The sequence below is a fragment of the Kogia breviceps genome, chromosome 17 (genome assembly GCF_026419965.1).
Source record: "Kogia breviceps isolate mKogBre1 chromosome 17, mKogBre1 haplotype 1, whole genome shotgun sequence".
NCBI classification, from domain to species: domain Eukaryota; kingdom Metazoa; phylum Chordata; class Mammalia; order Artiodactyla; family Physeteridae; genus Kogia; species Kogia breviceps.
This window is the reverse complement of record NC_081326.1, coordinates 10,623,836-10,650,791: the sequence shown is the minus strand read 5'-3', so window position 1 is coordinate 10,650,791 and position 26,956 is coordinate 10,623,836. Positions and strand designations below refer to the sequence as shown.

The following is a 26,956-nucleotide window of genomic DNA, read 5'->3' as shown; positions in this document are numbered from 1 at the left end:
AGGATGGGGCCTGAGCATGGATATTTTATTTTTTAAAGCTCCTGGTGATTTAATTATGCAGCCAGTATTGAGAATCACTGCAAATCGAAACCTCTGAACCCCATTCCAGCAAAAAGAGCAAAGAAACACTGAGTGCTTTTATATGTTTTTTTTCTAACATTCATTACCTCATTTTATTCCCAGCCTAATATTCATTGGGCCCATTCACTGGATGAAGGTGTAAATAAATGTGCTGATCTGTGTTCTGATTTGTGAACCTATAAATATACAGAAATCCAATTTGTTTAAAAAAAAAAAAGGCAAAAGTTTTGGGAATTCCCTGGCAGTCCAGTGGTTAGGACTCCAGGCTTCCAATGCAGGGGGCATGGGTTTGATCCCTGGTCAGGGAACTAAGAGCCGGCATGCCAAGCGGCACGGCCAAAAGAAAAAAAAAATCCAATCTGTAGAATCAGGGAGTTTCACTTAGACAACCAAGTAAGTTAATCTGCTATTCTGCTGCAAGGTGGCAGTAACAATAAAATCCCACCACTAGCATACTTTTATTGTGCACTAATTAGGTACCGGTTACGATATTCAGGGCTTTGCATGGATTATCTCGTCTAACCCTCACAACACAAAGTAACATGCCTGTCTTGCCCATCATTTACGTGAGTCTTACTTGTCTGCAGATATATGGGTCAGCTGGTAACAATGAAAAGATGGTGTGATTGAGAAGGAACATACTGAGGTTTAAGATTTTGGAGGTGAAACTGTTGTGAGGGTGACCAACTTGAGGTGATGCCTATTGAGTGCTGGGTACAAGAAAAGGAATAGAAGTGAAAGTCAGCAGGAGCAGAGGAAGAAAAGAAAATATGAGACTAAGTTCCAAAAGACAGTGAAATCACCCAAAGGACAACAAAGGACTGGCTTTGGCTACTAACTCCTGCTTCTGAATTGACCCATGAACACCTCATTCTTAAGTTTAACCTATTTCAACGTTTGTCTCCCTCCCTGGGTCCCACGGTGGTTCCCCAGTTCCAGACTTTCTGTAGCAGTATTTACTCATGTTGGATTCCCAGACAGTCCAAATACATTCCATATCAATCAAACCTCCAAATGAGCCCCCAAAAAATAGCAAAAATGAATTGTCAATTTTATTACTCTTAAACTGCATCCCTTATATTTTTTGAAGACTCTACATTTTTAATATTTCTGATAGATGTAGTAAAAAAAATTAAATTAAAAAAACAGAAGATACAGAAGAATGATAGCAGATTTAAAATATCTAAATAAGTAGCAGATAAAACACTCACTTTAAGATTGATGCTGAATTTGAAAAGACGCAGCATGCTACAAAACTGCCTGGAAGTAAAAAATCTCCCTATAAACAAATGTCTTCTGTTTTCTACTACATTCTCAAGTAGGTCACCAACATTTCTCTTACCTTACTCCTCTCCTTTATGTTAATCTATCTCTTTTCAAATGCAGCTCCTGTACTAAACCTAAAACTCTTATTCTGCTCAGACACTTCTAAGTGACTAGTAACATTGAGAAAGGGAATCCTGCCAAGAAAATGAATCTGGCCCTAGTACTTCGGCCCACTGACTGTCAAGGCAGATTTGGGTTGCCACCAGAAAATGCTGGATTATCTCTACATCCTTTCATACATCTCTAGCTGTGTGAACACAAATGCTGAAGCAAGTTCTCCTGCAACTAGGTTAAGCAGATAAAATTTTAATGGAATGGAGCAATCAGAAGAATAGTTACTAAGTCTTAGTTAACACAATAGTTATTTGAGGGAAACTGGCAAATAAAGCAATCAGCAATTGGTGTCTCAATGAACTGAAGTCTCAGAAATTGTGCTCGAGAGAATTACTATCATAGGTTTCTCTATTTTGATTTTTTTTTTTTAAGCCCATCATTTGATAAAAATTACTTCTGGAAAGTTCCAATCTGTCAATCTCTAGATTGATGCACAAAGGTCTTGCCAGTCAATCTGCAAGTGGGCATAACAATGACCAACCTTGTTAGTCAACCTGAACAAATGCTAATTTCTACCACTTACTCAGAAACAGATTTTTAACTCTCTCTACAAGGAGGAGTGACTTATAAGTAAGACATCTAATAAGCTCGCAGGGGCACTTCTGACCTTTTGAATTATGAGTTAAACTTATCTTCCACATTTCACACGCTTATTTATTATTTAAAATTGGTATCGATTATCTGCTGAACTTTATATACTTAAATGTGTATACTTAAAACCAAAAGATTTTCTTATTACAACTGTAGAGAATTAACTGGAAAACAAGAATAAAGCTATGTGATACATCTCTCACACTAAAACAACCGTAAGGAACAAAAACCCAAATCAAGAAAATAGGAACTTATCTCCAAGCAGAGTTGAGCTACTCCTGATTTGGTGCTAGAAGACAGTGCTCAAGGTCACCTGGGAATTAACAACTGCTTGGCTTATTATATGCTTCTAAGTCTGCGCATGTATTCTTAAGGATAAATGTCTTACAGAGCTTGAATAATCGCTTCGCAGAGGAACTAAAATTAGAAAGACTTTACCGTGGTTTTTATCCTCTTTTATTTTATTGATAGCAGCATCGACAGTGGGGAGAGGCTCAAAAAGTACTTTTAAAGCTGTCTGGCCTATTTACATCACCAATGCACATATTAATATAAAATGTGAAATATATAAAATACAGTACCTGAAACTGAACTCTTGGACACTGGATCAGAGATAAATTAGTACCAATTTTCCTTACGATACTTCGAGATGAACCATATGGCTTCCCAGACCAAAGTACCTAAGTAGGAAAAAACAGAAGTTTAATTACAAGACTTACAGAACTGTTAATACAAAGCACTGGACAATTAATTGCATGACATGCTGACACATTAATTATGGGATCACAAAGCTCTATGTTACGGGAAATGAGCTAATATTTCTCAATTAAAAATTAAAGAATATATACAGCAGGTTGTTACTAATGCAATAAAGTTTAATGTAAAGCATTATATAAAAATGTATAAGAACAACTAGTGGAAGTTCCCTGATGGTTCAATCCCTGGTTGGGGATCTGATCCCACAAGCCCTGCAGCATGGCCAAAAGGTTTAAAAAATAAAAATAAAAATAAAAAAAATACTAGTACTAGTCATTGTAAAATAAAATTATATTAGGAGTAAAAACTCATCTATTTTCATTAGGTTTTCATACGACTCTGCAGAGGAAACTACTTTATCTCCTCTGCTATATTTTTAGAATTTTATCTATAAGTTTTTCAAAACTACAAGCTACTTACATTATAATAGACTTTCAAAACAAATGCAGATCAGTACAAAGTTCAGAATCTGAATTTGTACGATGCAGGATGCTGCATTTTGTTTGCTACACAAGAAGGCCTGGCCAAGGGTGAGTGGGGGCCAAAATCCAGTTGTACTACATCTTCTTGTGAGGCCTTGTCTCAGGGGAAAGGTGTCTTTTCCTAGTTTATACAGAAGTACTAAATAGGCTAGTGAGGATAACGCAAATGAGGAGAATTGTTCCGATGAAATCATAATACACAGAGGACATTAAGCTATGCTGAAAGCAAAAACAAACAGAAACCTCCAGAGCAAAAAGCAAACAAAAGATGCACAGGCAGAATGTTAAATCATTACGAATTGTACCTTGAAACTTCTCCCCAAGTATATGCTCTTTCCTTAAAGAGAAAAACTATCCATCTGTTTTGAGTGCTATACCTGAAAGCCTGGACAGAAGAGGTAAAGAGAGGTGGTATACTATTAAAAGCAATTTGGAAAAAAAAAGAATGAGAATGATATGACTATTTACTAATTCATTCAACTGAGACATTCAACTGCATCCGTAAACTATTAAATAAATAGTACCAAATCAGCTGGCATGTATTCTGAGCAATGGACACTGACCCCTTTTTAAAGTCACTCCACGCCCATTCTAATTTAAAGAATGGAATTACAGTATGACCAAGCAATGTTACTGTAAACAGCCATGGCTCCAATACATAACCCTAACTAGACCTTCAGACCATTCTAAAAGCATGCACAAGTTGTAAAACGAGCATAGAAGCAATCTGACTTCTTAGATTTTAGCAATGAAATCCAATTTAAGGTTAACAGTATGAATCAAAGTGAGGACCGTAGGGTATATGTATTATACCTCTGGCATCTGCCTCTGCTCATATAATTCTCATCATCAATATGTTCAAAGTTTCAGATAAACAACAAGGACCTACTGTACAGCACAGGGAACTATATTCAATGTCTTGTAATAACCTACAATAGAAAAGAATCTGAAAAGGAACAGATATATACAAATATATGTATAACTGAATTGCTTTGCTGTACATCTGAAGCTCACTCAACATTGTAAATTAACTATACTTCAATTTTTTTTAAATGGATTTTAAAAAATGTTCAAAGTTTCACTGACTGTTTACCTGGGAGAGTTCCAGAAAGTACTATAACCTACACTGGTTACTATAACCAACAAAAACTATAACTCCTGCTTTAGAAATATAAATTAAAAGGATGGACAGGGCTTCCCTGGTGGCGCAGTGGTTGAGAATCCGCCTGCCGATGCAGGAGACACGGGTTCGTGCCCTGGTCCGGGAAGATCCCACATGCCGCGGAGTAACTAAGCCCGTGAGCCATGGCCGCTGAGCCTGTGCGTCCGGAGCCTGTGCTCCGCAACGGGAGAGGCCACAACAGTGAGAGGCCCGCATACCACAAAAAAAAAAAAAAAAAGGATGGACAGGTTGGAAAACTGGTCAGTGGAAAGATACGAAGACATCAATACTGAAATAAGAATATTAAACAAAGAATATTAAGAGGTAAAGTTACTGTGACGCTTAGAAGAGAATTACGTGGAGTTCAGGAAAGCAAGTCATTCAAACCAATGATCATACAGAGGATTATCACATGAAAAGTGTTAATAACATGAGGACTAAGAGGAGGAAAATCATCCGACCAGAGGAAAAAGGGAAGAATCACAGTCTTACAAACTCAACGTAAGAGGCCAAGAAAAGCAAGAGGGAAGAGAAATGGGGATATACGTATAGCTGATTCACTGTGTTATTAAGCAGAAACTAACACACCATTGTAAAGCAATTATACTCCAATAAAGATGTTAAAAAATTTTTTTAAAAAAAGAGGCCAAGAAAAAATAAGAAGGGCGAGTAATTCTAAAACAGTATTTAAGCAAACTCTTTACCTTATTATACATGTTAATAGGCATCGACCTTTTAAAAAAATATCCACAGGGCAATAGTAACTACACCATTCAATTATTTCTCATGTCTTCTATTTAAGCCATAAGTCAAAACTCCCCTATGATGCAGGAGAATGCTATTTATGCATCATAATGTGAAAATTACATAGTCTAATGTGAATCTTCCATCCCTCAGTAAGCAAAGATCTTAACTGCAGATGAAGAGGACAAAAAAGCTCACGAAGAAAAGTTCAAAAAGGACTTGCCAAGGTCAGAAACTAAGACTTCTGCCAGCTTTTAGCCTTCCTTGCTATGCATGCTTCAGGGCTAAGTTTCAACTATTATCTTCCCATCTGCTTTATATCAGAAGGAAAGCATACCAGGTGTCTTCAACAAGGGAAGGTGGCCAAAGCTTCAGCTTTTACTTATAAGGCGTAAGTAGACTATTTAGGCTTTTGATACAAAGTTAAGGAAAGGAAAAGAACAGATTGCCTTGTGTGATTATTTTTTCAAGTATACACAGTGGACTGACATGACGCTGTGCTGTTACTTGTGAACTGCATAGCAGTCAGCACCCAAAATTATGAAGCAAGAGTCTATATAAGCTCATGACTGGGATATTTAGAAAGGAGCCATAACCTTCACTGGATTGAAGAAAAAGTAAGGGGAAGGAGCAGCCAACTTCCAAGAAGTCTAAAACTAGGTCTTAACTTTATTTTTTCTATTCAGCCCTCATGGAGGGGGAGAAATTGTAAATGGCTGTGAAGAAATAATGAACAGATGGTATGGAAAGTCACCATCTGTGCACTGGGAGGCTGTATGGCCCAAGTGCATCTCCTACCCTAACTGGTGGCTGAACTGTGTCTTGTCAGTATACTTGTTTGGAGAAGGAAAGGCTTCCTCTAAAGATGAACTGTCATTAATATCTTTTCAGATCTAAGAGAGAGGGCAGGGAGAAAACTGTCATTACTAGACAATTCGATTTCATTAAGAAATAAGAATTGGGCTTCCCTGGTGACACAGTGGTTAAGAATCCTCCTGCCAATGCAGGAGACATGGGTTCAAGCCCTGGTCCAGGAAGATCCCACATGCCACGGAGCAACTAAGCCCGTGCGCCACAACTACTGAAGCCCACGCGCCTACAGCCTGTGCTCCGCAACAAGAGAAGCCACCGCAATGAGAAGCCCGCACACCGCAACAAAGACCCAACGTAGCCAAAAATAAGTAAAATAAATAAATTTATAAAAAAAAAAGAAACAAGGATTCAATTCCATTAAGAAAAAATTAACGGTAATTATTATTATTTTTATTTATTTATTTATTTTTGGCTGTGTTGTGTCTTCGTTGTGGCGTGCGGGCTTCTCAGTGCGGTGGCTTCTCTTGTTGCGGAGCACGGGCTGTAGGCGCGCGGGCTTCAGTAGTTGTGGCTCACGGGCTCTAGGGCGCAGGCTCAATAGTTGTGGTACATGGGCTTAGTTGCTCCGCAGCAGGTGGGATCCTCCCGGACCAGGGCTCGAACCTGTGTCCCCTGCATTGGCAGGCGGATTCTCAACCACTGTGCCACCAGGGAAGCCCTAATTATTATTATTATTAAACAAAAAAACTGCTTTGCTTTATTTATAAGAACTGCTGATAAATAATGTACTAATCAATCTGTGTGGGGCGTGCATGTTTGCATGTCCGAGTCTAGTAATGGCAGTCCATAGCATCTAGCAACAGAGTCTGTAAGTGATGACAGCAGGAGGAGGATGGCAACAGGAAAGCAATTTGTTCTTTTTTAACAATGTGAAATGCTATTGTCGAAGTGTTGAAGTGTGAGGCTGGAATCTGAAACTGTCATCTGTCTCACCATGATGACTGCACTCAAGCTTTATACGGTAATTGATTTCTTAGAGACTAGTTAAATCTATACTTCTATCTGAGAGTCACCATTTAGCAAGAAAAAATATAAACTTAATTCTAATCAAATGTATTTTTCTCAAGAAAAACTATGTAATTATTAACCCAAGGTTCTTATTCTGATATATAATTTCACATACCCCTGAAATTACACACAAAATTAGGTACATATATAACATTTTTCTGGGAAGAAGGTCCATATCATTAATCAAATCTTTAAGGAGTCCAGGACCCAACAAAGTATAAATTCTTAATTCCAAGGGAACCAGAGGAAAATAAAAGGTATGTGCTGGGGAGAAGGGGGTGGAGACAGGAAGATGAAATTCTGTAACAACTGTGAAACCCCCGACTGAAGACAACCCTTCTGTCAGTTCTCTCCTTCCTTATCTAAACTCCCGGCCACACGCACATTCTACCTCCAAAAGAGAAGAGGAAAACAAGGTTGCAATTCTTAAGTATTACTGGAAATATATTCCCAATACAAATTAGATAATTGCTGTAACTTTTCAACATAAAATACTGAGATGAACCAGAATCACATTAGTTTCATAGCTTGCTTTCTCTAGTTTAAAAACGATTTTACTTAACGGCATAAATATAATAATAACAGAATGAGGAGAAAGTTTGGACAAATGTGAATACAGCTGACCCTTGAACAATGCTCAGGTTAGGGACGCCAAACACTTCCCCCACTTTCCCAACAAAATACACATATAACTTTACAATTGGTCCTCCTGTATCCAGGGTTTCACATCTGCGGATTCAACCAACCATGTATCATGTAGTACTATTGTACTTACTACTGAAAAAAACCTGCATCTAAGTGGATGCAAACAGTTGAAACCCACACTGTTCAAGGGTCAACTGTATATAGTTTTAAATTCATACAAATGTTGAGGCCAAATGGAACGCAGTGAAGAGAAAACATAGAGGCCACGGCAGCATACAGGCCTGGTTTTCCAAGTAGGCTCGGCTCTACCATTTATCATTGTCTGCGTAAAGCTGGCAAATTATTGATCCCTCTATGTTTCCCTTTCCTCATCTATAAAACAGGAACAGTATCTACCTCATAAGCCTGTGAGCCTTAAATGAGTTAAGGGAGGGGCTTCCCTGGTGGGGAAGTGGTTAGGAGTCCGCCTGCCAATGCAGGGGACACGGGTTCGAGCCCTGGTCCAGGAGGATCCCACATGCCACAGAGCAACTAAGCCCGTGTGCCACAACTACTGAGCCTGAGCTCTGGAGCCTGCAAGCCACAACTGCTGAGCCCACATGCCACAACTACTGAGGTCCACGCGCCCAGAGCCCGTGCTCCGCAACAAAAGAGGCCACTGCAATGAGAGGCCCGTGCACTGCAACAAAGGGTAGCCCCCGCTCGCTGCAACTAGAGAAGGCCCATGAGCAGCAACGAAGACCAAACGCAGCCAAAAATAAGTAAAATAAATAAATTTTTTTAAAAAACTGAGTTAAGGTATTTAAATATAACACGACCTTAATAAATATTGTCTTCTTCCCCTTCTATTATAAGAGGTAGCAAAGTACACTAAAAAGAGGATTTTGGAATCAAAATTGATACATGTTACAGCTCTGCCACTTCTTAGTCAGGTAACTTTGCACAAGTCAGTTAAACACTCTGAACCTCAGGTTTCTCATCTGTTTAAAAAAAAAAAAAGTGTTGTCCTAGTGAACACACAAAATACATGTAAAAAACTGGGCATACTAAGCCGATCAGTGGCAGCTATTATGATGGTGCTGATGTGCACGGTAAAATACAAAGAGCTAATCATCACCAGCTGGCCTAATGGCAAAAACAAAACGCAGATCTCAAAACCTGCACTTTTTTTTTAAAGCAGATAAAATATGCAAAGAATGAAGACATTTTCTGCTCTTGAATACATTCAGATATAGTACCAAGTTCACTTATATATCAAAGCAGTGAGAAATATGTATTTATCATTGAAAGATGGAACTAAAAAGTTTTTTTTTTTAAATATTCAGATTACTCTTAAGCAGCAGGCTAAGAGATTCCAGAAACTAAGATAGGAAATAACTCCAAAGGGTCAAATTGCTTAATGTTAGGAGAAAATTTATTTTCATATAGATTTTCAGTTAACTGATTAAAGGTTATGATTATATGTTACATAAAAAAATGATCTTTCCATCTATTGGTAGAAAAGGCCCTCAGTTGTGATTACAATATTGGGAGCAAGTTAATGCTCTCTCACCTGGTCCATTCTTTGATGACAGGCACCCATGTTACAGCTCAAAATGAACAAAGCTAAATAAGTAAACTAAGCTAAATAAAGTGTGTTATCTGTTCCTGAAACAAAATTCTGCACTTTGGCCTCAATCAGCACTGGTCACATTGCCTGACTTGGGGCGGGGGCAGGGGATGACAGAGCAAGACAGTAGGAAATTAACCGTCATTGAATGTACCTACACTACATACAGGCCACTGTGACAGGTATTTTACATACACTGCCATGTAATCCACAGGTTCATTGTACAATAGGAGTTCTTCCTACCTGTAAGTTGTAGATGAAGAAAGTAACTGGCAGAGATAAATTTCATATCCAGGTTTGTCTGAATCCAAGACCTACAACCTTTCCACTCAACTACACTTCTTACTAAAATTGCAAATAAACAGGAATCATAAACTGTAAAGTTTCACTTTTGGGGAATCATTAGCAACAAAAGCTTCCTGACTTCCTGAAAAGAAATTCTTCTGCTGTCAGTACTGAAACGTTAATCTACCCTATGTAGCCAAATGATGGTAAGTAGCAATTGAGAAAAGTGGTATACTGCATTAAGTTCAAAACATGAGAAGACATAACTGAAAAAGATGAAAGTATTAACTTTACAAACCATCTTCCTATTGTTTATCCGAAAGATAATACTCAAAATTATGTAAATATATAAAAGGGTAGGGACTTCTCTGGCAATCCAGTGGTTAAGACTTCGCCTTCCAATGCAGGGGATGCGGTTTCCATCCCTACTTGGGGAACTAAGATCCCACATGCCTCGGGGCCAAAAAACCAAAACATAAAACAGAAGCAGTATTGTAACAAATTCAATAAAGACTTTAAAAATCGTCCACATCAAAAAAAAAAATCTTTAAAAAAAAAAGGGGGGGGGGTAATGTTATTTGGTTCTTTGCTTTTTATCTCCAAAGAAAATAGATGGAACTTTGTGGGACTGGGGGAACAAAACGTTCAACCTTCTCTCAGCAAGATTCAAAGAGACACAAAATAAAAACAAAAAAGTAAAAGTAGTGCATTGAAAAGTATACTCATATTCAAATTATGTAACCTGCCTATATCTTTAATGAATACAACGTAATTCCATGTCACCAATGACACTGAATGTGAAAATGAGAAACATTCCACAAAATATGCTTGGCACAAGTATTGCTCTAGTAACTTTACACAGGATCTGGAAAAAAAAATGATGTATTAGTAGAAAATACTTTTTAAAATATCAAGATCCGAACATCTTTGGCACAGAATAACCATATTACACTATTTTTTTTTCTTTTTATCTATAGTTGTTATATTGTAGGAGACATGACTTACCTTTTAAACAGCTGTGTGATAAACCACATTATAAGAGCATTCAATATTAATAGTTCTATAACATTCAGAGTTGTCAAGCATTAGTCAAACATATTTTATTCAATGATTCCTATATACATTTAAGCCTTTTCCTCACTAATAACAAATGCATTGCTTTTAACAGTCACATGAATATTCGTTAAGTTTTCAATGTAACCAACCCATCCCTTACTTAGGATTCTGGGTAAAAGATTCACTTCCATGATTTAAGTAGTAAGCAAATTAAATACTACATAAGTTGGCCATACATAAGATTCATTTTTCTCAAAAATGTCTGGATTTTAAAAATGAGTTTCAAGCACTCACCGATTGCATGCTTCCAACCTGTTGAAAAACCATCCTAATTAGGCGTTTAATCCAGCCAAGCATTTAGATGGCAAAGTCTCTCCAAATTTGCATTTCAAGTACTTCAGGCATACATAGCAGCACATGGTCCATAAAGCACACTGAAATTTTAAAATGTAAATACTAAAGTGAAATAATTATTATTTAGAATCTTTACTGTCTACAACACATCTCACAAAGTAAGTTTAGTCTACATCTTAAACCTTTGTGTGTATAAATTTACTTAAGGAAAAAAATCTTCAACTAAGACCTGACGCAGCCAAAATAAATAAAACAAATTTTTTAAAAAATGTACTTGTGATAACCTTTAAATACACGAATGGTACAATTTTTTTTTATTTTTTTAAGTATTTCTTTTCCAGTCAGGGTTCTACCTTGGAAGCAACAAAAACCTACCGTGGCTGACATAAGTAGAAAATATATTTATGGAAGAAAGGCACCCAGTAGACAACAATCTTAGAAGAAACTTATAGGCTACACAGCCAGGAAAGACATCCAAAACTGCAGCAGAACTGGTCTTGGAAGACACCACTGCAACTGCTACTGCTACTGCCACCCCTGACAGAACAGAAGCTACCAGTTCCCACTTTCCCGTCCCGCTGGCTCCTGAGCTGCTGTCCATACTGGCGGCATTTGCTTGGCCGAATCTACCTGGCTATAGTTACAAGCCGGTTCTGGCTCCCACCAAAATCATAAAGGAATTCTGGAAACATAAAACAGGAATTCAGAGGCCAGAAGGTCAAAAAATCACGACAGGGCTTCCCTGGTGGCGCAGTGGTTAAGAATCCGCCTGCCATTGCAGGGGACACGGGTTCGATCCCTGGTCCGGGAAGATCCCACATGCCGTGGAGCAGCTAGGCCCGTGCGCCACAACTACTGAGCCTGCGCCCTAGAGCCCGCGAGCCACAACTGCTGAGCCTGCACACCTAGAGCTTGTGCTCCGCAACAGGAGAAGCCACCACAGTGAGAAGCCCGTGCACCGCAGTGAAGAGTGGCCCCCGCTCGCTGCAACTAGAGAAAGCCCGCATGCAGCAGCAAAGACCCAACACAGCCAAACATAAATAAATAAAATAAAATAAAATAAAATCACGACAAGCCACACTCACGGGCACTATAAGCCCTGCCACTCACCCTCCTCACCTCCCCATCAATATCCTGTATATCTGATAGAATTATGAACTCACATGGCATAAACCAGTTTACCTGAAGTGCTGGTCTCCAACATGACAACTTTACACCAGACTATAAATCAATGTGCTGCTTCCTTGTCAAGGAAGCCTTAAAAAAAAAAAAAAAAAAAAGCAGTACGCAGCACTCAGTCAGCGGCCCCCAACCTTTCTGGCACCAGGGACCGGTTTCATGGAAGACAGATTTTCCACGGACTGGGCGAGCGGTGGGGAGCAGCAGATGAGGCTCTGCCTGCCCCCCTCCTGCCGTGCGGCCCCGGTTCCTATCAGGCCCTGGACCAGTACTGGTCCGCGGCTCAGGGGTTGCGGACCCCTGGACTTAGTGATATACTTGATTTACATTCTGATATAGGCTTATCCCTTTGTGGACCAGAAATAACATTTGTGGTCTACACTTTGAGGAGAACCTGATGAAGAATTACAAAGAATGGGAGGGGGGGGTAAAGTTGCCACAAATATGCCAGACGCTGGGTGAAACATGAACTACAAAGAGCCCAGCCCAAAGGACAGATCAAAGTACCCAATGAAAGAGTTCTAAGCGCTGACAGGAACATATAATTTATTGATAACTAAGAAATGGTCGGGACTAAAACTTTGGTGAGACATATATTTTAATATTACCAACATCTATAATTGCCTATTCTGAGAGGTAACAGGAATAAAAAGTGCAAAGGGCCAAAGATAAGCTAGAGATGACTGACAAAAAACTGGTCAGAGAAAAAGGATGGTTTTATGTAATTGGAAAACCTATCACTTTTTAAAAAATTGAGATATAACTTACACAGGCAAGTGCACAAATTTTAAGTATGTCCAGCTCAATGAATTTTTATACATGTATAAACCTGTGGAGCCTCCATCCAGATCAAGATGTGAAACATCTGAAGAACCCCAAGAGCTCCCTTGGGCCTCTACCCAGTCGATACCCATGCCTCACCTATCTAACTCCTACTCTAACTTTTACAGCCTATCACTTTTGCAGGCTGCGTGTACTCTTCTGTGTCTGACTTGTCACTCAACATTGTCTGTGACATTTATCCATATAATTTGTGAATCACAGTTCTTTTTCACTGATGTTCAGTATTTTGTTGTGGTACTGTACCACAGTTTACTTGCCCAGTTTACTGGGGGCTTTTCTGTTTGTTTTTTGTTTTACTTTATTGGAGTAGAGTTGATTTACAGTGTTGTGTTACCCATCTTACTGTTCATGAACATCTGGGTTGTTTCCATTTTTTTAGCTACTATAAATAAAGTTGCTGAAACAATTCGTGCACATAACATAGCAAGGTACACATAAGAACTAATTTCTCGGACTTCCCTGGTGGTGCACTGGTTAAGAATCCACCTGCCAATGCAAGGAACACAGGTTCGAGCCCTGGTCCGGGAAGATCCCACAAGCAGAGCAACTAAGCCCGTGCGCCACAACTACTGAGCCCACGAGCCACAACTACTGAAGCCCTGCACCTAGAGCCCGTGCTCCACAACAAGAGAAGCCACCACAATGAGAAGCCTGCGCACCGCAACGAAGAGTAGCCCCCGCTTGCCACAACTAGAGAAAGTCCACGCACAGCAACAAAGACCCAACGCAGCCAAAAAATAATTAATTAATTAATTTTAAAAAGAAGAAGAATTAGGGCTTCCCTGGTGGCGCAGTGGTTGAGAGCCCGCCTGCCGATGCAGGGGACACGGGTTCGTGCCCCGGTCCGGGAAGATCCCACATGCCGCGGGGCGGCTGGGCCCGTGAGCCATGGCCGCTGCGCCTGCGCGTCCGGAGCCTGTGCTCCGCAACGGGAGAGGCCGCAGCAGTGAGAGGCCCGCATACCACAAAAAAAAAAAAAAAAAAAAAAAAAAAAAAACCCAAAAAAAAAGAAGAAGAACTAATTTCTCTTGGGACTTCCCTGGCAGTCCAGTGGTTAAGACTCCACGCTTCCACTGCAGGGGGCGTGGGTTCCATCCCTGGTCTGGGAAGTAAGATCCCACATGCTGCACACCACAGCCAAAAATGAAAAAAGAACTAATTTCTCTTGAGTCTACACCCAGAAGTAAAACTGCTAGATCATCAGATTATATAGAGATAGATATATAGCTAAATCTTTACAAAATCTGTAGAAACTAACATTTTTCTGAAGTGTTTGTACCAATTACACTCCCGCAAGCAGGTATATACAAGAGCTCTAGTTGTTCTATAATCCTTGGTATTGTCCGTCTTTTTAATTTTAGCAATTCTAGTAGCTTCTCCACAGGTTTGGGGGGCATTCTGATACCTTCCATTAAGAAGTGTCTTTCGCTCGCTTTTTTTTTTTTTTTAAGATTTCTTTTGATGTGGACCAGTTTTAAAGTCTTTAATGAATTTGTTACAATACCGCTTCTGTTCTATGTTTTGGTTTTTTGGCCTTGAGGCATGTGGGATCTTAGTTCCCCAAGTAGGGATGGAAACGCATCCCCTGCATTGGAAGGCGAAGTCTTAACCAGTGGACTGCCAGGGAAGTCCCTTTCGCTCGTTTTTTAAGCGGATAGTTGTTTGTTTTTTTTTTTTTTTAATTATTCTTGCCAGGAAGGAGTCTGTGCCAGAGAGAAAGATTAGGAAGCACCGGCTTAGAAAAAGGAGATGCAGCCTAAGAGGGAACGGGCTAACTCATACAGAGTAAGAAATGAAGCCAGAATAGAAGCCTCAAGAAATACTTGCACATCAAGCAGAGAAAACAAGAGTCACTGGGGAAAAAATGATCAAAGAGGTAATAGAAAAATGAGAGAGGTGTTGTCACCAAAAAAAAAAAAAAAAAGGAAACTTCAATATGGGGAATGGTTCTTGCTACTGATAAACACAAAACACAGAGGAGAGGTCACATAGTCGGTGGCCTCCTAGTTACCCTTTCCTCCAAATTTCTCCACCGTGCTCTCTGGAACCCTGTTTGAAGGTATGCATCCCCTCCCTCGCTGAACTGAAATGTGGCTGTCCCTTTAGAAAACTGCTTCAAAGCCTTCTCAAAGGGTCCTGTGCTTGCTTATTCTCTCCTACTTTATAACAAGGCTGTTTCCAACCAATCACTGCTCTAATAAGCTCTTTGAAAAACCCTCCCTCAAAGGCAAAACTAAAGAGACAACAAAACAGAGCAGTGGCCACCAGGGTTATTAACTACAGCAAAGCACAAGGGAGGTTTGGGAAAAATGGAAGTAGTCTATATCTCGATTGTGGTGGTGGTTACGTGACCGTGTTCAAAGAAATGTCTGCCAAAAGGAGTGAATTTTGCTGTATGGAAATTATACCTTCATTTAAAAAAAAAAAAAAGCTCTCCTTAGGAAGCACTGCTTTACCACACTCTGTCCCTCACTAGGGTTGACTGAAGGACACCTGAATCATTCTCTATCGCTCAGCTATGACTTCAACCGAGACTTCTTCTCTACTCCAAGTCCTCTCCTAAATGGAATTCTGCACTTTGGCCTCATTAGCACTAATACACCAATAAACATATATTCTTGCTGGTGTGAAGTGATTATAATATTCACAGAGATGATGCATCCAACAGAGCACTGTTTGAGTCTATTTACATCATGAGCTAAAACAGGTAAAAGTGAAAGCAATCTCATCATAGATTATGAATTTTTTTTAATTTAAACTTAGTTTTGTTTTGTTTTTAATTGTTGGAGACAGAGGTACTGACTGGTAGGAGGCCTGAGAGGGATTTCTGAGGATGCTGGCAGTGTTCTATTTCTTGACATAGATACTTGCACGTGTCTACTCTGTGAAAGCTTACCAAGATACTTTTCTTAATGTAAGTTATGCTTCAAATAGAAGTTTTTAAAAACACACAGAGCCTTTGACCAAGTCATGCAACTTTCAGGAATTTCTTTTGCAGAAATAAAAGCATTATACATAAAGAATATATATAAAGATATTTTCTGCAGTGCTTTTTCTTTTTTTTTTTTTTTGCTGTACACGGGCCTCTCACTGTTGTGGCCTCTCCCGTTGCGGAGCACAGGCTCCGGACATGCAGGTTCAGCGGCCATGGCTCATGGGCCCAGCCGCTCCGCGGCGTGTGGGATCTTCCCAGACCAGGGCACGAACCTGTCTTCCCTGCATCGGCAGGCGGACTCTCAACCACTGTGCCACCAGGGAAGCCCTGCAGTGCTTTTTCTAATCACAAAACTGGGATCAACTTTAAATGTTCACCAACAAAACACCTGTTAATAAATTACTGTATGTGCATATTAAAAACTTTATGCATCTATTAAAAGTGAGTCACAGTCTATGTAATGACTTGATGGTATATATATGATACAGGAAGAGTAATATACTAAGTATGATTTCATTTCTGTAAAACAATAAAAAAAATCTTCGACCTTTTCATTTATGAAAAGATATACATCAAACTATTAAAACTGGCCAGAGTGGGTAGAAGTAAATTTTTCTTTGTACGGTTTGTACTGTTTAGACAATACTACAAAAATACATGTTTTAATTTTCATTTAAAAACAAAATCTAGGGACTTCCCTGGTGGTCAACTGGGTAAGACTCCATGCTCCCAATGCAAGGGGCCCAGGTTCGATCCCAGGTCGGGGAACTAGATCCCATATGCATGCTGCAACTGAGAGTCCACATGCTGCCACAACTAAGAAGCCCACATGCCGCAACTGAGACCTGGCACAGCCAAAAAAATATATATATATCTAAGTTACAAAACCCAAATAGCTCACCTTGCAGCTTTCACTCAGACGCTCCTTGAACCACACTGAGACCTTCAGCCTCCTCCCCTGCACTTTCTCTCAACCTAATGAATCCCTTCCCACTTTCACTTTCTTCTACCTCATGAAGCCCCAACTCACTTGAACCACTGCTTTGTTAGTATTTTCAACTCCTTTTTCTACTGTTTTGTTTATTCTACAAGCCAGAACTTGATGAGTCCACAAGCCTACACTTCCTACAATTGGGCTGTAGAAAAATGAGTATATCTCACATTTTGATGTTGTTACAAATGTATTACCTCTGGTCTCAACTGGGCCTTCACTGCTGCCTACCGTTCAGGAAAATCTTATTTTCCGCTCTTCCCACACTCTTCCATTCTCCGGAGCAGCTATTTCAAGCATTCTCCATGCTACCCAAATCTCTCTAACCCTTGCTCCATCATTTCTCAGCAGATGACCAAGCTTACTACTTTAAATAACAGAGAAGTCTTCTGACAGAAAATCCCTCAACATCCTGCCACGCCACATGCCATCCAAACGGCATCTCTGCATCCACACCTATTCTGTCCCGCTAAGTCTGTCCCCCATTCTCTCCTGTCCCTCCTTCCAACTAAGTGCTCAGGATTATACACCTCCCCACCCCCAACCCACAGGTCTCATGACATCAGCTCCATCCTGTATTACATGGATTCTCTTTCCTCTGCCCCGTTAAATTCAATCCCATGCTACCTTCTGGTTTTTCCCATCTTCTTTTAAACCAAAGAAATCTGAAACTGAACTCAACTTTCCTCCTAAATCTGTTGCTTACATGTTCCCTACCTCAGAAAATGGCACACCTAGTCACTTACTCCTTCTTTCTCTTTCATTTTCTACAATCAAGTTCTATTTTCCCTCCTCAACATATCAGATTCCATTTCCATTGCCCTTACTGCTCTTCTAAGTCTATACTATTGTAAAAATCTATTAACTAGACTATTTGCACCACCCTCTCCACTGATTTTGCTATCCCCTTCTAACCATTCTCAATACCAAAGGAGGTCCTTTATGACTTGGTCATAAAGGGGTTTTTCCTGATCAACCAGGATTAGGGCCCTCCTGTTTGTATTCTCTTACATAGCGTTTTAAAACAATGTACCTAAACTGCTTACCTCCTCCACGGCACTTCAATCACCCTAAGTGCAAAGACTCTATCTTATTCATCACAGTGACCCCAGCATGTAGCACAACACGCAGTATGTAACAGTTACTCAGTTAATATGTGAACATTAAATGAAAGGCATCTAAGCCCCAAGCTAGTGCCTTTTCTATACTGTCTCAATTTCAAACCGATAGCTTAAGAGGAATTTTACTTCTATTTATAGGTGAACCAGGTAATTTCAGACAAACCCTCCTCCCACTGAGGACGAGTAAACTAGGGGACAAAATTGTTTAAATCCTCTATTTGAAAGCATCAGAGAACTATTAAGACAGAGACGTATAACCAGGCCAAAAGTTGGTTCTTTGAAAAGACTAATAAAAAGAATTGACCGCTTGCCGCGGAGCGGCTGGGCCCGTGAGCCGTGGCCGCTGCGCCTGCGCGTCCGGAGCCTGTGCTCCGCAACGGGAGAGGCCGCGACAGTGAGAGGCCCGCGTACCGCAAAAAAAAAAAAAAAAAAAAGAATTGACCTCTAATGAGATTTACTGAGAAGAGAGAGAAAAGGCACTTTGCCAGTATCAGGAATGAAAAAGGGGACATCACTATATCTTAAAGGCATGAAGAAAATCATAAAAAGGCAAAACAAACCTAAAGTGTAAGAAGTTACAATGGTGGTTGCCGTTGGATGGGGTGGGTAAGAGTTGGAAGGGGGTATAAAGGAGCTCTCTGGAGGGCAGACAACTTTCTATTTCTTAAACTGGGTGGTCTCTGCATGGATATTTGCTTTGTGATCATTTATTGAGCTGTATATTTATGGCTGTGCATCTTTCTGTGTTACACTTTGTGTGCGTTACACTTCACAAGAAAAAAGGTTTTAAAAAGATAGCTAAGGGCTTCCCTGGTGGCGCAGTGGTTGAGAGTCCGCCTGCCGATGCAGGGGACACGGGTTCGTGCCCTGGTCCGGGAAGATCCCACGTGCCGCGGAGCGGCTGGGCCCGTGAGTCATGGCCCCTGAGCCTGTGCATCCGGAGCCTGTGCTCCGCAAAGGGAGAGGCCACAACAGTGAGAGGCCCGCGTACCGCAAAAAAAAAAAAAAAAAAAAGATAGCTAAGAATCAGGCTGCACTTTGTTTTCTAGGTTCTTCATGTATGTATATGTGTGTGGGTTTGTAAAATTTAACTTCTAGGATTATATGACAGTACAGGCTTATAGTCAAGCCTACTCTAGCGTAGACCAGACATACAGAAATATCGTGCAGAAGTAGCGTGGTGGGGTAGCTGGCAAGGCAGTAGAAGAGAAAACCAAGAGTAAAGGAGAAACAGATAAACTGTGAAAACAGACTTTCTTTTCCCGCCACAAATACTATGAAACTATGTGTGTGCAGGTAGACCAATTAAAGTGTAGAGCAATCAAATCGAAGATAATACAACATAATATTGTTTCAACTAATGCAGTGTATGTTTTTGAGATACTTATAATTAAAAAGTTATTAGCAATAGTTTCACAATAAACCTGTTAGCAGTGATACCAAAGTTGTCATTAAACTTAAAATTCCAAAAACTTTAAAAGCTACAACAGTATGTGGGGCTTATTTTTATAAGCTCTTTGGAACTATTCAAGGAAATGGCCATTTAATTATCTTTACAATGTAACAGAAGAGTGTGACCATTTCATTCTGGGGTCAGAGGAGTCTAAAAAGATTAATAGAACATTCTTAGCTATTTGGTTGGCTAAATTATTGGAATAAGGTTTCCTGTTCTCAGAAAACTAAGAGATCAGGTAAACCATATTAGTGCATCCCAAACGACAGTCTACATTCTGGCTGCAAACAATGATGCAAAAGAAAAATAAGGACCATGAAGTAAAAAACAGAAACAAAAACTTATTCAATTTAAAGTTACTGTCCTGAGCTTCCCTGGTGGTGCAGTGGTTGGGAGTCCACCTGCCAATGCAGGGGACACGGGTTCAAGCCCTGGCCCTGGAAGATCCCACATGACACGGAGCGGCTGGGCCCATGAGCCACGATTACTGAGGCCCAGGCACCTAGAGCCCATGCTCCGCAACATGAGAGGCCACCACAGTGAGAAGCTCACGCACCACAACGAAGAATAGCCCCTGCTCGCTGCAGCTAGAGAAAGCCCAACGCAGCAAGGAAGACCCAAAGCAGCCAAAAATAAATAAATAAAATAAAGTTACTGTCCTTTATTTTGAGAATATGTCCTTCTTACGTTTTTAGTATGAAAATGCGTTTTCTTTTAGGATGTGGGGACAGTAGATGAATGTTATTTTTGATTTTTTTTTTAATGCTTACTTATAATAAAAAGTTGTCAAAGCCCTACCCTACTTTCTGGAAATTAAACTTGAATAAAATTTAAGTCTAGTGACCACTGCTATATTTCAAGTCAGTCTGGGCTGAGACTAAGTCAGAACACTTACCACACTATAAAACAATAACATAGTACTCAACCTATGGGTACAATTTACTGGCAATATTCTGAATTAATATTCTATACTATTCATGCAAATTAAGTACACTGCTACATTCCCAGTACCTAGCACAGAGTCTGACATATAATAAGTTTAACTTTTTTCAGTCCACAAATGAATAAATCTCATGACCTGTACTACGTCTCTCAAAAACAAAAAAAAAAAGGCTGTTTAGATAAGAAACCTAAGAACATAACCTAATTAAAACTTGATGAAAATTCTTTCAAGTTAATGGGCTATAGATATGAAACTAAACTTCTAAAGGACATTTTCTGTAACATTTTTAGAAGTTAACTTTCTCTCCATATGCTATAAAAGAAGTTAAGAGGTAGCTTTATATTTCCATTTGAACTAAAGATGTGCCATTTTCATGTGAGGATCTCTGACATATAACTCTCCTGTGAAAGAGATAGGAATTTCCTTAAAGCATTATTTTAAGTATTCCCATGCAAATGAATTAAGTATTCTGGCATCAATTTTAAAACAATCTTTCGAAAAGACTGCTCAAATATCTTACGTGGTCCTGGACATCAGCAGAAAAAAACACTCACACTACTTGGAAGTCAATAATATTTTTCACTAACTAAAAGTGCTTCCTTGGGCCAAGCAAATTGATGAAAATTCACTATAAATGTGATTTTGATAAGTTTTGTAATAATTACTGTCACCTACATATTATGTGTATTAAAAAATTCCCTTATGGAAAAATTCAGTAAATTATACCTTCATAAGTAAAGGTGTTCACTTTTTTTCAAATTTTAACACTTTGTTTAAAATTGAAGTATAGTTAATTTACAATGTTGTGTTAGTTTCAAGAAAGATGTTTAGTTTTTAAAAGCTAGTAAGGGTAGTTACTGAAGTATCAGTTGTAAAAGAGAAACTCTAGAGGCAAACTAAATGTCCATCAATAAGGAAATAGTTAAATTCAACATACCTATTCTTTTATGGCCATTAAAACAAAAAGCTATACATGAAAGGATTTCATGATAAAAATCTAAATGACTAACACATATGTGATTCTGTTTTTAAAAAATAAAACAAAGCATAGAAATAGTGGTGAAATAGGTATTCTATGTACACATGTACACAGAAGAAAAGATCTGAAAAGATACCAAAGCTTAACACTGCTTGTGTCTGATGCTTGGTGAAGGAATTCTCTACCTTTTCTTCTTTATATTTATGCACTTCTGTATCATTACATGGTGAGATTACAGTATCACTTTTTGTTGCTTATCTAAATTGTGTAAGTTCTATCAACAGTAAATAAACGTAAAAGAATAGATGAACAGCTGAGTAGTTAACATTTCAAAAAGCAGCTATATAGTAATAACACTCATCACCAAGACTGCCCAAGAAAACAAAGGGGTAGAAACTGAAGTTTATCAGCACTTCAGAACCTGCTGCACCACCGTACCACGCTGTCTCTTCCCCTCTTTTTTCTTTTTCTTATTTTTTTTTTTTTTATTTTTTTTCATTTGTCTGCACCGCGCAGCATGTGGGATCTTAGTTCCCGAGTATTTTTTTTCTCCACTCCTTTCCTTATATCCATACATTCACCAGTTACCAACTTCTATTTCCACCAGGTTAATTCACTAATTGCTTCACATCTCAGGTGAAGCCACTTTTGACAGGGCCAGCTCACTATATTCTCATGAGACTGTGATCATGTCACTTCTTTGCTCAAATTCAAACTCCTTAAACTTGGCACTCAAGTGCCTCCATGTGAGAGTCTAACCTTACTTCTAGACTTTGGAACTACTCCCCTACAGTAGGAATCCGAAACTCCAGTTTAACAGGTCTTCTCTGCTGTCCTCCGAACAAGCCCAGCTGTCTCTTTCTAGTCCTCACTCCTCTAAAACTACTTGGATGAAGATGAAGATGAAGATGCTCTCTAAGAAGTAATATAAGATAGAAAAGATGAGGGATACAGATTAAAGTATCCAGTATACATTGCCAGTATATGCTAAGTGCCGAAAGCGGCAGAGATTATTTTTTTCCCTTCCTCTTTAACTGGACATATTCTATAAAATAAATGTTTTAAATTCTATTTACTGAACTACACTTATATACTTTGCTCATAACTTTAAATTCAATTGTATTAACCTTTTATTGTTTCAAAGAAACCAAAATACCTATCTTACTACTGTACGCATAAATACCCAGGGTTTTTTTTTTTCCCCTCCCCCCATTATGGATTTGTAGCTCAACAGAATTTCCCACAGCAGTTAATTTACTCCACAATTCTTAGGACATTCATTTATGGTTAAAAGAGCAAGAACTTTGCAGTGACCAGGGTCAGCATCCTAAATTTCAGCCCCTGCCCGCTACATCAGTGTGATCGTAGGCAAATTGCTTAACCTCTCTAAGCCTCTATTCCCCTCACCTATAAAATGGGATAATACCTACTTCACACAGCTGTTGTAAAAGTTAAATGAATAGGCGGAAACAATTTCACAGTGCTTCATACATATCAAAACCTCGGTAAATATAAATTATCAATACAAAAAAGATTTTTCAATAAATAATCAATACATAATGCTACTCAAAAGCAGTAAAGCTACAGACAAAACTAGATTATTTGGCACCTTTGTTTTCAGCGATTTTGAAAAGCTGAGCACCAGGTAATGAAACTGCACCGTCAGAGAACTGCCCACATTCTTGCAGCGCAAACTAAATTAACGCTGTCTACGCCTTCAAGTGTGCCTCATTTTACTCAACCTCTCTAGAAAGCAAATAACTGGAAAAGAATTATGATTACTGGTCATGAGAAATATTTAAAAGAGATGAAAAGATATGTCTGGGGTACATTTCAAAATAACCCGGGGAGAGGGAGCAAGTCTGGCCATTTAATGATACTTGTTGAATTGGTGAAATTTACACTATTCTCTCGACCTCTGTACACTTTTCAGATTTCCATAATAAAATGTGTTTTTAAATGTCCAAAGGTCGATTTTTTCTTTCCCCCTTGGGGCTTAATGCAAATCCTGGTCCTGGTCAGGAAGACACTGGCAAAGTCCTGGGCGGCGGAAAGTGAAACGGTAACGCCGGTCAGCGGAGGCTGGTTAAACCTCCCCGGCCACCCGGTAGGCATGCTCCTCCCTCCGAATCCCCGAGGCCTGGCCGGGAGGAGCGCCCGCCAAGTCCAAGTCCGGCCGCCGGTCCCGGGAAAGAGCAACACCCACGGGAACCGCAGCCAAGGGCCTTCCAGACGGCCGGCGGGCCAACTGCGGGCTCCGGACGACCGACCGAAGCCCGGGGGCGGGGGGGCGCAGCTGTGGGGTGGGTGAATGCCAGCCTTCGGGGTAAGTCGGCCAAATTCCCTCTGCTCCGCCAAATCTCCAGCCCCACCCGGGTCCTCAGCCACCCCGGCTGCCCCAGTTCCTCTCCGCCTCCCTCCAGCCGCGGCGCAGACAGCCAAACGGCCCGCGGAGCCCGCCGGCCTCCCCGCAAACCCGAGCCCGGCTTCTTCAGCGCCTACCCTGTCACCAGGGTTTCCCACCGCCGTCTGGCCCGGCGGCACCTCCTTGACCCCACGCCAACCGCTTTCCAGAGTCGCTAACCCCACTTTACCTCGGCCGCCCGGCAGCCAAGCGCCCCGTGCAGCAACTCCGGCTTCCAGCTTGGCTGACCCGGGGCGTTGCTGCCAATCACCCTATCTCCGCCCCGACCCCGGGCCAGGCTGACCAATCAGCGGTTTCTTCCGGCCCTGAGGCGGGCACTGGGAGCGGGAGGGGAAAGCCAGACGACCGCCGGAAGCGCCTGGAGCGGCCTTTCACAGTGTGCGCACGCGCGGGGCTCGGCTAGGGGGCGTGCGCTCGCTCGTAGACCTTGCTTTTCGTCTTCACTTCCCTGCCCTGGGAAGTGCCTTGTAAACCTCAAGCTCTAGGCGTGTAGGGAGAAGCACATAATGAATGTAGCAGCAAGTGTGCATTACCTTGAAAGAAGCTGTGAATCTTAAGCCCTTGTTAAGCTAACCAGTGTGGAGCTCTTTCATCCCGCGCTGTAGGGGCTTGTGCTCACCCGGCTTATCTTCTGCTGCCTTTTACAGACTTTGTATCCCCGGTGTGTTTGTCTTCAGGGAGAGTGAGGGTGTGGGGTTGTACAATGTGCCTGATGGATGAGGATTTTACTGAGTCTTCAGTTCCAGCATCTGTTTAGTCTGATTCATTGGGACACATGGTTTTTAATAGCTGAATATCCTAGGACACTCTGGATTGCAAATCATTCTGTCATGAAAATGATTATTACGTTTATAGCTAACAATATATTAAGCATGGTAACGTGTGTGGTACCGATAAAAGATTCACAGGTAGAATGAGAAACCTATTTCTGTATGGCCTTGCATGAGGCTGTTGCTGATTGGCTTGATTAGCTGCATCTCTTACCCTCCCATTGTAATTTATCCCAGAGGTCAGTCTGCAGACAGCTGAGCGCCGATGTTCTTATCCTGGGACCCCCAGTCTCCCCCTGGCGAGGGCTTCCCTCCTTCAGCAAGAGCATTAATTCATTTACTCAACAAGGGCTTGTTGGGGCCCACTATGACAGTGCAAAGATTTTTAAAAGCTTTGAACCACGCCCTCAGTGAGCCTACAGGCTAGCAACAAACTTAACTTATATAACCAAATGTTATAATGGAGATATGGAGGGGCCTGGGAGACCTGCCTAAGCCTGCCCCGGGTTCTCAGCATATCCGGAAGGAGTTGACGCTTGGGCTGGGATGAAAAGAGCAGCATCTCCTGAGCTAAAGGGGCAGGGCAAAGCATGGCCGCATTTCTGACAAAGTTTACCTGTTTCTCCTGAGATCTTAACAGGGTGGAGCTATGCTAAACTAATGAAGCTTCTGCCCGGGCCCCAGGACTTGCAACAGGTCTTTCCAAGACCCAAGGTGGGCCCCTAGCACCGAGTTCACCTTATCATATGTAGCTTTCGACTCTTTTTAAAAGGAAGATGTCTTAAAGCTCTCCTCAGTGGGGATTGGTTAAGGCTTTTTTCTGTTCCAATTTCCTTTCCTTCACATTTCCCTTCATCCTAGGTACCCTGGAGTGGCCATGGGCATTTGGGGAATCTGGGTGAGGGGAAAAGAGTTGAGATGAATTTGAGCCACTTCCCTAAGTTATTGCTGACTCTCCCTGTGTTGGAATGGCTTCCAGGAATACTCCTAGCCGTGCTTTATTCCATCTCACAAATGGATGTGTCCCGTGGCACCTAGCACTAGAAGTATTTAGCTGGTGGAAGAGAAAGAGAGTTTGAAATGTGCTCAGCCAGAAGCTAACCTAGGGGGAAATCTTCCAGTCATCACACTTTAAAAATTATAAGTAGGATGCTTCACTTTTTGTTTTTAATCAACTTTATTTTGGAATAACTTTAGATTTACAGAAAAGTTTGCAAAGATAGTACAAAAAGTTCCTGTGTACTCCTCACCCAGTTTCCCCTAATGCTAACATCTTACGTTATCATAATACATTTATAAAACTAAGGAGCCAACACTGGTACAAATTCCAGACTTAACTCAGTTTTTACTAATCCTCTTTCTGTTCCAGAATTCAATCCAAGGTGCCACATTGCATTTAGTCATCGTGTCTTTTTGGACTGCTCTGGTCTGTCAGAGTTTCTCAGTCTTTCCTTGTTTTTCATAACCTTGATGTGACCACGACAGTCTTGAGGAGTCTGGTCATGATTAGACTGGGATTATAAATTTTGGGAAAAATACCGTATGGGTGGAATGCCCTTCTCAGCACATCATATCAGGGGTACATGCTGACTTAATTACTGCTGATGTTAACCCCGATCACCTGGACCATGGTAGTGTTTGCTAGTTTCTCCACTGTAAAGTGGCATTTTTTCCCTCTTTCCATATTCTCTGGAAGCAAGTCACTAAATCTAGACCACACTGAAGGAGAGTAAGAGATTAAGCTTCACCCCCTGGAGTAGAATATCTATACAAATTATTTGGAATTCTTCTGTAAAGAAGATTCATCTCTCTTCCTACCCCCCATTTATTTGTATTCAATAATTTATTTATAAATATGCATGTACATTTATTTTATACTTCATTTTATATTCTATATATGATTTTTATTTTGTTGCTCAAATTATTCCAGCTTGACCATTGGAAGCTCTCTTAGGTTGACTCTTGTGTCGTTTTTGCTTTTTAAAATTTAATTAATTTACTTATTTGTTTAATGTTGTGCTGTGCATCATGAGGGATCTTAGTTCCCCAACCAGGAATCAAACTGCTCCTGCATTGGGAGCGCAGTGTTAACCATTGGACCGCCAGGGAAGTCCCTCCTTTTTAGCTTTTTGATCATCTTTTTTCTTGAACTACAAGAGGCTCCAGGCTGATCTTGTACTTTTCCTGCCCCAGCATTAGAGTCAGCCATTTCTCCATTTCTTCAAGGAGTC

At 40.5% G+C, this 26,956-nt stretch overlaps 1 protein-coding gene across 2 annotated transcripts in view; it reads right to left on the bottom strand.

Moving 5' to 3' along the window:
• MTFR1 (mitochondrial fission regulator 1) overlaps positions 1-24,208 on the bottom strand; it is a 63,457-nt gene extending 39,249 nt beyond the window's left edge. Inside the window, exons 1-3 of one of the 2 annotated variants that reach the window (XM_059042632.2) lie at positions 24,125-24,208; positions 11,027-11,166; positions 2,694-2,792 (exon numbers count right to left, since the gene is read on the bottom strand). In XM_059042632.2, coding sequence (XP_058898615.1) covers positions 2,694-2,792; positions 11,027-11,089 — 162 coding nt within the window. In that variant the 5' untranslated portion in view covers positions 11,090-11,166; positions 24,125-24,208. Of the gene's footprint in view, positions 1-2,693; positions 2,793-11,026; positions 11,167-24,032 lie in introns of both variants that reach the window. The other variant, XM_059042631.2, reaches the window with a different exon arrangement.
• Between the last annotated feature and the right edge of the window lie 2,748 nt (positions 24,209-26,956).